General features: G+C 51.3%; 1 protein-coding gene across 1 annotated transcript; it reads left to right on the forward strand.

Annotated features, from left to right (window-relative positions):
• Positions 1 to 311: 311 nt before the first annotated feature.
• LOC113223752 (multidrug and toxin extrusion protein 1-like) lies at positions 312 to 11,137 on the forward strand (the record flags this gene model as incomplete). Its single annotated transcript, XM_031935113.1, has 3 exons — positions 312 to 615; positions 8,932 to 9,033; positions 10,997 to 11,137. Coding segments are annotated over exons 1-3 (378 nt in total), but the record flags the coding sequence as incomplete, so codon positions are not given.
• Between the last annotated feature and the right edge of the window lie 1,107 nt (positions 11,138 to 12,244).

Here is a 12,244-nt window from a genome sequence, read left to right on the forward strand (position 1 = left end):
GCATCAAAGCGAGTACCCAACTCAATCTGCACAGTAAATGCGCCCAACCCATACACTCCGCGGGGTGCTACCGTAGTCACCGCTCGAGGCCTCTGAGTCCTTCCAGGCCAGGTCGTTCAGAACCTGAAACTCCCAGCGGAGGTGCAGAGCCGGGGTGAGTCCTGGCGACCGCGAGACTTGGACGACCCAGCCCCCGGAGCGCATTCCGTTAGTTTCCAGAGCTTTTTCAAACTTTGCCTTCCAAGTGCAGGAGTTCCTTGGTCTTTGCCAGACCCGCAGGCGTCCGCAGTGGTGCAGAAAAAGGTGCAAAGGGTGCGCCCAAGGTCGCAGGCTGCCTGGCTGCGCTTTCAGTGGGGCCCCCGGGCGCCAGGCGCGGGGCGGGCTCTAGGCGGGCGGCCGGGGCGGGGACTGCAGAGCGGGCTGCGCTGCGCGGTCCCCACTGCCTGCCTCTGCGATACCGGGCTGCAGCGCGCCAGTCACATGGAGAATCCTGAGGAGCCCGCGCCCGTGCGCGGAGGCCCGGAGGCCACCCTTGAGCTCCGTGGGTCGCGCTGCCTGCGGCTGTCCGCCTTCCGAGAGGAGCTGCGGGCGCTCTTGGTCCTGGCGGGCCCGGCGGTGAGTAAGGTGGCCTCGGTGGGAGGCCGGTCCCGGCGAGCTGGGGGCCTGGTGAGTCCTGCCTCCGCGGGTGACTTGGCGGAGTTTGGGGATAGAGCGAGCTGGCCGCGGGCGGGCGCCGGGAAGCATAGTGCCAGGAGCCGGGCGGGCACCCCAGCTCCTCCGCCTGCGTCCCGGCCGCCCTCCGCTCCGCACCACCCGACTGTGAGCTCCGCGGGGCACTGCGGGCACGCTGGCATGCGCCTAGGCGCACGTTGGCTCGGAGAGGCCGGCGGCTCCCGCCTCCTACGCCAGGAGACACCGGGGAGCTGGGACCTTTGCGCCTAACGGGGCTCAACCAGGTCCAGGCTGCATTTGCATCCGGGGGTGCCTTCTCTGGGAGCTGATTCCAACCAACAAAGCACAAGTTGTCTGAACTTCAAAACACGAAGGAACTTACTTCTTTGAAAATCAGCGGTAAAAAGCTCGGGAGCTCAGCGATCTAAATAATCCCGAGGCATGGAGGAGGAGGTGCGTGGTCTGTCGTGGACTTAGAGCTGCGAAATGATTTCTTCAGAATTAAGTCAACCTCTACCGACGAAACCAGAGGCATCCTGTACCGCCCCCTCCCTGCCAGTAATTATGTATGTAAAAGAAAAAAGGGGTTTTAATGTGGTTCTTTGTGGGATCGAGGTGTTCTTATCTGTGGGATTCTTTTCTTTTTAATCATTAGGTTAGGGCTGTTTCTGCCTTGTCTCCTAAAAGTAACGTGGTTTTTAAAACCACAAAAATAAAATCCTATCCACGTTCTCCTGCCAGCTTGGGTGGTTTTCAAACCGAGAGGGTAGGACGCTGCGCAAGAAGCGACCGGTATGCACTTAAGGCGTGAATAAGCTTTTGACTTTGAGGCCCACATTCTGCACCTGCGCGGGCTGAGGGGGGCCGCTGTGCTCCTGGAGTGGGGACTCGATGGTTTGTGGGATATTGTGGCACACGCTGTGGTGTGCAGGACAGCAAGAGTAATGCCGAAGTCAAAGCCATGGAATGAAGATCCATCAGCGATGCTTTCTCACAGACCAGAAAGAACTCATGATTTGGAGCCGGGCCCGTAATCCCAGCACTCTGGGAGGCTGAGGCGGGTTGATCACTTGAGGTCAGGAGTTTGAGACCAGCCTGGGCAAAATGGTGAAACTCCGTCTCTACTAAAAATACAAAAAGTAGCCAGACGTGGTGGCGGGCGCCTATAGTCCCAGCTACTCCAGAGGCTGAGGCACGAGAATCGCTTGAACCTGGGAGGCGGAGGTTACAGTGAGCCAGATGGTGCCACTGCACTCCAGCCTGGTCATGGCCGGCCCCGTGGCTCACGCCTGTAATCCCAGCACTTTGGGAGGCCGATGCAGGCAGATCACGAGGTCAAGAGATCGAGACCATCCTGGCTAACAAACCCCGTCTCTACTAAAAATGCAAAAAAAAAAAAAAAAAAAGAAAAAAAAAATGAGCTAGGCATGGTGGCAGACGCCTGTAATCCCAGCTACTTGGGAGGCTGAGGCAGGAGAATCGCTTGAACCTGGGAGGTGGAGGTTGCAGTGGGCCGAGATAGCGCCGTTGCACTCCAGCCTGGGCAAAAAGAGCAGAACTCTGTGTCAAAAAAACAAAAATAAAAAAAAACCTCATGATTTAGAATCTCAAGACCTGGGGCTGCATGCCCTGCTTTGACCTCCGAAAGTAAGTCAGGAAGCAGCTGTGCAGATTGAAACAGCCTCTTAACCTCTTCTGGTCTCTGCGTAGTCATCTGTAAAATGGAGATAATAATCGTGTCTTGTCCTAACATTCCCTCATAGAGCTGCTGTAAGAAAGGGCTTTCTAAGGCTATTATTGTTTTTTTTTTTTTTTTTTGAGACAGGGTCTTGATCTGTTGGCCAGGTTGGCGTGCAGTAGTGCGATCACAGCTCACTACAGCCTCAACTTCCGAAGTAGTGGAGAGTACAGGCACACACCACCATGCCTGGCTAATTTTTGTATTTTGGGTTAGAGATAGGGTCTCCTTGTGTTGCCCATTACTTGAATTCCTGGGCTCAAGCAATCCTCCTGCCTTCGGTCTCCCAAGAGCTGGGATTATAAGCATGAGCCACCTTGCCCAGCCTGTTATTGCTTTAATAGTATAGCAATAATAATAATAATAACAATAATAATAACAACAGGGCAGGTTTCTGAAATCCAGCCCTCCTAGTAGCTTGATCCCCTTGATGTGGGATCCTCTCCAGTTCTCCAGGGATGAGCACTGCATGGACGCACTGGGGACCTCACCTTTTCTCTTTGTCTGTACATGCGTGTATACCATTGTGTTTATTACAAATGTCATGCATATTTAGTGTAGAAAAAAATAGAAAACCAACACCAACAAAAGGAAAAAACCCTCTGAAATCTCACCACTGAGAGGTAATTTGGGAGCTTTCCTTCCAGTCCTTTGTGCGTGTATGTCTCTGCTTTGTGAAAATGTGATGGTAGAGTTTTGCTACCTGTTTTAGTCTTTCATGAAGTGTATGTGGACCCGCCTGGGTCTGTCTCCCATCTCTAATCCCATCTGCTGTAAAGTTTTCTGTTTGCTAAAGGGCATGGGATAAGGAGAGACCACCCCCTTCTTTTCCCATGCTCATTGTCCAATACTTTCTACTCCAAGTGTCCAACATAACATGAGGAAGATGCCCTGTCCGGCTCTCCTCTCTGTAATTTTCTGTCTTATTCGCCATCTCCCTTCCAGACCTCTCAAGTTAACCCTGACCCTTGAGGTCTCACTGGGCTTTAAATGAGGCCTTTGTAAAGAGAATAACCCATAACACAATGGAAAGTGTGAGCCGAATGGTGCTTACTTCTCAAAAGATGTGTCCATTTCATCTTGGAGAAAGCTTGAGGAAGACTGGATTTGCAAGGGAAGGAATGTGCAGATACCTGGCCTCAGGTACTCCAGCTGTGCCTCCTCTTTGTCATCAGCCTCTCATCACCTGGCTGAATCCAGAAACTTCAAACAGCAAAAGTTCTGAAAAGTAACACCCAAGGTGGACCCCCGGGCATTGCCCAGGATGTAACAGAGGTGGGACAGCCTAGGCCCCAACTCAGGGAAGTGTTTCCACTTGTAAGGGAAGGAGATGGCGCACCTTCTAGGGCTGCAGGGTGGAAATATCAGATAAGACAGGCAGGTTGAGGGGGGTGAGGTGGGGGATCTGGAGAGACCCGCTTTACCCAGGACACACAAAGGAAAAAAAGCAGGCTGACCTTTTGAATTGTATCCTGAAGGCAATGGAGAAGATAATTGATCAGGAAGTGGTTACTGACACCAGATTCTGCAGGAGAAGCCTGGTCAGAGACAGACAGGCCTAGGCCGGAGGAAGAGAAGACCTACAGGGAAGGCGGTTCCTCCCATTCAAAGGGTGAGAGGAAGTAGTCAAAGATGACAGGAGCTGGACAGAGGAAAGCCGGGTGAGGTCCGGACCCCGCCGCCTCTACTCCCTGTTTCCTCCTCCAATCCGTCCTCACCAAGGCCTTTGGCTTTAACTCCTTAAATACCTCTCAGAGGGATCCACTTTTTAAATGCCCATCTGAGCTTATGTCTCCTGCTCAGAACCTTTTCCTTGGTCCTGCAAAGTCCTCTGTGGCCTGGGCCTGGCCAGCCCTCCAGCCTCATCTCTCTTCCCTATCTCCTGGTTACACCCTCCACCCAGCCTCCTTTCAGTGCCTCAGCCTGGAAAGTCCTCCCCTACAGACAAGGCTGGTACCCGACTATTTGACATTGACTTGCTCATCATTCAGGTTTCAGCTCCACTTCATTTCCCCCAGTAACCTCTGAATTCTCTGCTGTACCCCCATAGCTCATCACACAAATGTCTTGAGCTGTGTAATTTATTGCGTTTTGAACATCTTTCCCTACACTCTACAGATGCTCCCTGGCTTACGATGGGGTTACGTGCACTGAAAATATCATTAAGTCAAAATGCCTCTAAAGGATGAGATCATGGATTGCAACAGTCCTGACTTGCGTGGGACAGCCGTGACTGGCTTGCCACCCTTATGCTGGCCAATTATCTTCAGTTCCATTGCAAGAGTAATAGCTGCCTTCTTTTCCCCAGAAGCAGGAGACACATATGGCCGTTTTGTGCTCATGATGGGATGCGAAAACACAAAACAATACCCAAAAAATGCTGGCAACACAGTCTACTGTAGAGTGTCAGTTGCCTGCACTCGTGATGGCAGGGCTGATGGGCAGCTGTGGCCCACTGCCCTGACAGGCACTGCAAGTCTGAGACTACACATTACTAGCCCGGGAAAAGATCAATATCCCAAATTCCAAGTACAGTTTCTACTGAATGTCCATTGCTTTTGCACCACTGCAAAGTTGAAAAATTGTACCTCAGAACCATCTGTACTGTGGGTCCCACGGGGCAGAAATGGAGTAATGGTGTCTAACTCACACCCGTTCCCCCAGTGCTTGGATGTACTTCGTGCTCCAAAGACAGTGGCTGTATGTAACCATCTGAGTTGACAGTCAGGTAGCTGGGCTGGTTGCGAAACCTCCTGGGCTGTGCTTCCTCACATGTAAAGGAAGTGGGGCTGTCCCAGGTGCCCTCTTAGCTTTTCTCCAGTGAGTGAACTTTCAGCAGTCATGGGAGGGGGTAGGAGAGGCTGTCTGGAGGTGCCTGGCCCTGGAGAGCAACTTCTAAAGCCGCCAGGCATTGAAGGTCTTTATCTGGCTGCCAAGTTTGCTTATGGTTGTCCAGCCAAAATCTGAGCAGGGTCGCTGTGACAAGAAGGGACGGAAGCACGGTCAGTCTGGAAGTTCCTTTGTTTGAGACAGGGTCTTGCTCTGTCGCCCAGGCTGGAATGCAGTGGTGTGGGCGGCTCACTGCAGCCTCAAACTCCTGAGCTCAAGTGATCCTTCATGCCTCAGGCTCCTGAGTGGCTGGGATCACAGGTGCGTGCCACCATGTGTGCTATTTTTGCTATTTTTTTATAGAGACGTGGTCTCTACAAAATGTTGCTGGGCTGGTCTTGAACTCCTGGGCTCAAGCAGTCCTCCCGGCTCAGCCTCCCCAAGTGCTGTGATTGCAGGCATGAGCCACCGTGCCCTGCCCAGTCTGGCAATTTCTGTCATCCATTCAGCTCTGTCCAAGCCACTGCCAGTTCAGGCTGTTCTTCAGACAGCAGCTGCTGAGACATCTAGCGGAACAGGCCTTTGTCCAGTATTGGTTCATTCCCTGGGCACAGAAATACGCTCTGTGATAGCACAGTCCAGAGGGTCTGGAGCACTCTCAAAGTGTGACCCTGGACCACATGTAGCTTGCCTGGGTGTGTATGAGGGAGCGTGGGGATATACTGAAATGAAGATTCCTCAGCCCCATGGACCTCCTGGGCCTTTTATTTCTTTCTTTTTTCTTTCTTTCTTTTTTTTTTTTTTTTTTGAGACAGAGTCTCTGTCGCCCAGGCTGGAGTGTAGCGGTTCGATCTCCACTCACTGCAACCTCTGCCTCCTGGGTTCAAACAATTATCCTGCCTCAGCCTCCCGAGTAGCTGGGATTACAGGTGTGCACCACCATGCCCAGCTAATTTTTTTGTATTTTTAGTAGAGACGGGGCTTCACCATGTTGGCCAGGCTGGTCTCAAACTTCTGACCTCAGGTGATCCACCCGCCTCCGCCTCCCAAAGTGTTGAGATTACAGGTGTGAGCCACTGAGCCCGGCCTAACCTCTTGGGGCTTGCAATGGGCCAGGGCAAAGCCTCCCAGGTGACCCTTATGTACATGATCCACAGTCTGTGGCCAAGTGTTCACCCAAAGGGCTTGAAACCAAGATCTGAAAGAGGTTAGTAAATCTGGACTGAAGCCGAGATCCCTGGCACGGACTTTCAGGATGGGCCAGCTGCATGAGGCTGCCCGACTCAGGCAGTCAGAGCACAGGGTTGTTGCCGTAACCCCGGCAGAGCGGCAGCAGCTCTCAGAAAGCTATTTTTGCTGGCTTTGGCATTGAAGGTGCATCCCACATGGGTTAGTCTAACTCAGCTCAACTTCCTGGCCTTTTGTATCCAAGACATCTAATGATTCCCACCCTTGGACGGACCCCCACCCAAGTGAGAAAGATGCTCAGGGCAGTGCAGTTTGTGATGGTAAAATCTGGGCGGCACTCCAAAGATCGGGTAGTAGGGGACACCGAGCACGTTTCCACGCGAAGCCATGAAAAACAGCTCACAGGTGGCCCGCAGGGAGGCAGGGAGCTGTGGCGTGGAAACGCGATGTTCCGTGGGAAAGGAGAAGACAGATTCTGTGAACACAACCGTTTGTGACAGATGATATGCAAAAGCTTAAAGCACAGTAAGTTGAAAAGATTTGGAAGTGATGCTGAGTTTACAAATAAAAAGGACCCTGTGGCCTTTAAAAGTACATGAATTCACAATTTAAAGAGACACCAAGCTCCACCTAATGGGGACATCTGTAAGGGTGGTGACAATGCTGAAATCGTGTGGCACCGTTCCCAGTACAGGCCTACGGGGCGTCCATTGGCTCTAGGTTTAGATTCTACAGCATCTGGTTCTTCATCCCAGCCTTTTTTATTGACACCTCCACCCCACCCCCTTTTATTCCCATCTTCTGTCTTATTTTGGCTTACTCATGCAGAACATTGCAAAAGTGCTCCTCATGTTCAGTAGTGGGGACTGTTGGCGATTAAATTCACATTAGGCTTCTGTGGTAGTGAGAGAGGTGCCTGGATCATGTAGGAGTTGATACAAGAAAGATAATTCTCCTACAACACACACACACACACACACACACACACACACACACACACACACACACCCGTAACAGGCTTTGCATGCTCTGAAGTTCTGAGCCCATCACAGGAGTTGAAAATGGTCTCTCCCCAGATGTGGATTCTGGGGAAGAAAAGAGGGAGATCATCGGAAGCATCATGGCTCGGGGGCCTGATGAGGTCCTGATGTAGCAATTTTGGGTTGGCTGCAGAGCTGGCAGATGGGCTGTGTGTGAGCCTGGTGGAGGTCCAATGAAGCTAAGTCATTGGAACCCTAAAAGGGGGGCCTTTCTGTGGGCTCAGCACAGAGGATTCTGTTCTCCTTGAGGGCGGCGAGAGGCAGCCTTGCGGCTGGACCAGCAGCAGCATCACCAACTCTGGGGTACCAGCTTCAGTGAGGGCCCCACGGGGCAGATGCAGGCAGCGGCGGCAGCAGCAAATCCTTAGGCACCCATTCTCTCCTAGGGAGCAGGGATCAGGTGAAGCCCCACTTTGGGCCATGTAGCCTGCCAGGGGAGAGGGGATTCCTCAAGAAAGAGACTGGACGGCCTGGGTCTAGTGGGTGCGGGGCAGGAGGTGATTTTAAGTTAACCTCCAGAAATAAGCTCATTATCCAATCATGTAGTGAAAGCACTGTGGAGCAATTCATAGAATTGCCCCCTGGAATTTTGGGGAAGAATGGTCCCCCAATATTCCAGAATTTGCCCTCACATCTGAGGCTTCCTAGATTGCAAGGTGTTCAGCAGGCCTGTAATGTTTCACCCTGAGAGTCCGGATCCCACTGGGACTCCAAATGGACGATCTCATTGCTTCCTCCGGTCTTCGGACTCCTTGCTGGAGTGAGTTCTTGTTGAAGGCTGCATTCCCTCCAGTCTGCACTAGGAATCTTGGATAACAAGGGGGTTATCCCAGAAGGCCGCCTCTACAGATTTCAGAGGAAATTTAATGTGATCTATGGCTTGAGAAACTGAAGCAAAAAACCAAAAAGGCAGGTTGGGGGCGGTGGCTCATGCCTTTAATCCCAGCACTTTGGGAGGCTGAGGTGGGCGGATCACGAGGTCAGGGGTTCGAGACCAGCCTGACCAACATGGTGAAACCCTGTCTCTACTAGAAATCCAAAAATTAGGCGGGCGTGGTGGCGCCCGCCTATAATCCCAGCTGCTCAGGAGGCTGAGGCAGGAGAATCACTTGAACCCGGGAGGCGGAGGTTACAGTGAGCCGAGATCGCGCCACTGTACTCCAGTCCAGGTGACAGTGTGAGACTCTGCCTCAGAAAAATAAAAGAAAAACCGAAAAGGCTGGGAAGTTCTCAAAAAAAGTGATCCTGACCCAGTGGTTGCAAATAAATGTTTTAATATTTCAAAAAGCCTCCCATCCCCAGCCCCAGAAATTGTACATTTGCCTGTGAAAGGTGGCAGAGGCTCACTGAAGTCGGGTTTCTTTACTTCTGACTGGACTTGTTGGGTCGGGGTCACCCTTGGGGCCCCAGGCTTCCCTGCGATGGTGGGCACTCACCTCCCTTCCCGTTCCCCTCTCTTCCCAGTTCTTGGTTCAGCTGATGGTGTTCCTGATCAGCTTCATAAGCTCCGTGTTCTGTGGCCACCTGGGCAAGCTGGAGCTGGACGCAGTCACGCTGGCGATCGCGGTATGTGTGGGCTTTCTGGAAGGTTTACCAGCATGGTCTGTGTTTGTCTCCTGCTGCTACTATAACAAATCACCAAAATGTAGCAGTTGAAACCTACACAGACTTACTGTCTTACAGTGCTGGAGTGCAGAAGTCTGAAGTGGGTTTCATGGCCTAAAATCAAGGTGCTGCAACTTTAATTCCCCTATGCCGTGTAACCTTGCAGATTCCTAGGTTCTGGGGATTGGGATGGGGACATCTTGGGGGGCATTATCCTGTCTACCACATCTTCTCATTTCTATTTTTTTCATTTTATTTTGTTGTGTTTTTTTTGAGACAATGTCTCACTCTGTCACCCAGGCTGGAGTGCAATGGTACGATCTCGGCTCACTGCAACCTCCGCCTCCCGGGTTCAAGTGATTCTCCTGCCTCAGCCTCCTGAGTAGCTGGGGTTACAGACAGGCGACACCACACTTGGTCAATTTTTGTATTTTTAGTAGAGATGGGGTTTCACCATGTTGCCCAGGCTGGTCTTAAACTCCTGAGTTCAAGCAATCCACCTGCCTTGGCCTCCGAAAGTGCTGGGATTACAGGCGTGAGCCACTGGGCCCAGCCTGACATCATCTTATTTCTTTCTTTTTTTTTTTTTTTTTTTTCAGAGTCTCCCTCCAACCCAGGCTGGAGTGCAGTGGTGTAATCTCGGCTCACTGCAACCTCTGCCTCCTGGGTTCAAGCAATTCTCCTGTCTCAGCCTCCTGAGTAGCTGGTATTACAGGTGCCTGCCACCACGTCTGGCTAATTTTTGTATTTTTAGTAGAGACGGGGTTTCACCTTGTTGCTCGGGCTGGTCTTGAACTCCTGACCTCAGGTGATCCACCCGCCTCGGCCTCCCAAAGTGCTGGGATTACAGGCATGAGTCCCAGCACCCGGCCTACATCATCGTATTTCTAATCCGTGGAACTCATTCCCATTCTTGGTCCCACAGCTTGGGGAGGGGAACAGTAAAAGGGGCGTTCAAGTCTGACTTCCTCAGAGGAACTGACTCCCCCCATGCCCACCCCTCAGTTGTCTGTGTTACTGAGAGTCCTAATCTAGAAATGAGTCTGGAAGGTGAAAGTCTAGATCTTTGTGTCCAAATTTAAAATTGGAAAGATCTGCAAATCCTCTCCGTATAGTAGATGTGAACTCCCCCAAACCAGAGACATGTCATCAGTCTCAGCCAGGAATTGTCAACTGGCTACGCAAGACCAAAGGGTTTGGTTTGTCTAGTTAGGGTATTTCTAGAAAAGTGGATTCAGTGGCTCTCGGGCAGGTGTATGTTCCCCTTTCCTTTCCTCCTGCCCTGACGGAGACACAGTTTCACTTGATCTGCCTGGTGTCACCAGGCATTTGAGCTTGCTACCCATAAACTATGCAAGATGCCTGGGAACTAGTCACCAAGTATATGTGGAACTAGCTATGAGTACATATGGCTTATTTATTTGTTTATTTATTTTGAAATGGAGTCTCGCTTTGTCTCCCAATCTGGAGTACAGTGGTTCAATCTTGGCTCACTGCAGCTGCCACCTCCGGGGTTCAAACGATTCTCCTGCCTCAGCCTGGGATTAGAGGCATGCGCCACCACACCCAGCTAATTTTCTGTATTTTTAGTAGAGATGGGGTTTTACCATGTTGGTCAGGTGGGTCTTGAACTCCTGATTTTGTGATCCGCCCTTCTCGACCTCCCAAAGTGCTGGAATTACAGGCTTGAGCCACTGCCCCAGCATGGCTTACTTTATTTTGGCTTTAGTGGGTAACATGGACAAATCCCAGGTTTAATTACCCATTTTGTTTTTAAGTATTGTATTTGCAATAGAGGAGAAGACAGAAATGCACTTAGCAAGACTCAGCAGATTCTCTTTGGCCAAGGAATTGCAGGATGTGGCCAAGGACTTATCAAAGTCAGTGCTTCCAGGCTGGGTGCAGTTTGGGCTGTTGTCCACAGGTTCCCTGCTGTACAATCAAGTGGAGGTACCAGGTTCCAAATAGGGAGCGCATCAGACATCCTGTGATACCACTCCCCGGTTTGGGGGCCACTGCCCTGGACTCCCCAAAGCTTCAGGGTTTGCTGCTGACCCTGGTGAAGGTGAGCACACCTGGAAATCCTCTGGCACTAGCCTGGACTTCAGACTGCCTTTGCACTCCCAGTGCCCCCCAGGGTACGGACGCAGGCCATGCTAGGTCTCCAGCAGGTGGACTTTTCTGTGCTACTGTGCCATTGCATTCCCAGAAGAAGTGTCCCTGATTGCTGAAATTGGAGAGCAATGTGACTTTTTTTTTTTTTTTTTTTTCAGATGGAGTCTTGCTCTGTCACCCAGGCTGGAGTACAGTGGCACGATCTTGGCTGACTGCAAGCTCTGCCTCCCGGGTTCACGCCATTCTCGTGCCTCAGCCTCCCGAGTAGCTGGGAATCCAGGCGTCCGCCACCATACCCGGCTAATTTTTTGTATTTTTTAGTAGAGATAGGTTTTCACCGTGTTAGCCAGGATGGTCTCCATCTCCTGACCTCGTGATCCGCCCACCTCGGCCTCCCAAAGTGCTGGGATTACAGGCATGAGCCACCACGCCTGGCGCAAAGTGACTTTTTAAAAGAGAAAGGCTGGGTAATCGCCTGTAGCCTAGAGGCGATTACTTTTCCGCATCTAAACTTGTACGTATCCTTAACCCAGCCAAGATCTTGTAACCATAATAGGTTCGTCGACTTGCTCATGGCAAGTCAATAATCCAAGACGCCAGGTTGCAACAGTGAAAGAGGTTTCATTGTAAGGTCACGGAATGAGGAAACCTCAAATCAGTCTCTCCGAGGAGTTTGGGGCTAGAGTTTTTAAGGGTTTTCGAATGGGCTGAAGTGTGATTGTTGTTTGGTTGAAGAGTGCAGCATGAAGTCATGGGACAGGGAGATGAAGAAACTGTGTTCTCACGCTGATTCAGTTCCTCTATGTGGGTCTTCAAACTGGTTGGTGTCAGATGTTTCACCGGAATTTAGGCTCAGCTTAATAATTTTTTTTTGTTTTGTTTTGAGATGGAGTCTTGCTCTGTCGCCCAGGCTGGAGAGCAGTGGCACGATCTCAGCTCACTGCCACTTCTGCCTCCTGGATTCAAGTGATTCTCTTGCCTCAGCCTCCTGAGTAGCTGGGAATACAGGAGCCCGCCACTACGCCCAGCTAATTTTTGTAATTTTAGTAGAGATGGG

This window comes from Piliocolobus tephrosceles, unplaced genomic scaffold, assembly GCF_002776525.5.
Source record: "Piliocolobus tephrosceles isolate RC106 unplaced genomic scaffold, ASM277652v3 unscaffolded_42430, whole genome shotgun sequence".
Taxonomy (NCBI): Eukaryota; Metazoa; Chordata; class Mammalia; order Primates; family Cercopithecidae; genus Piliocolobus; species Piliocolobus tephrosceles.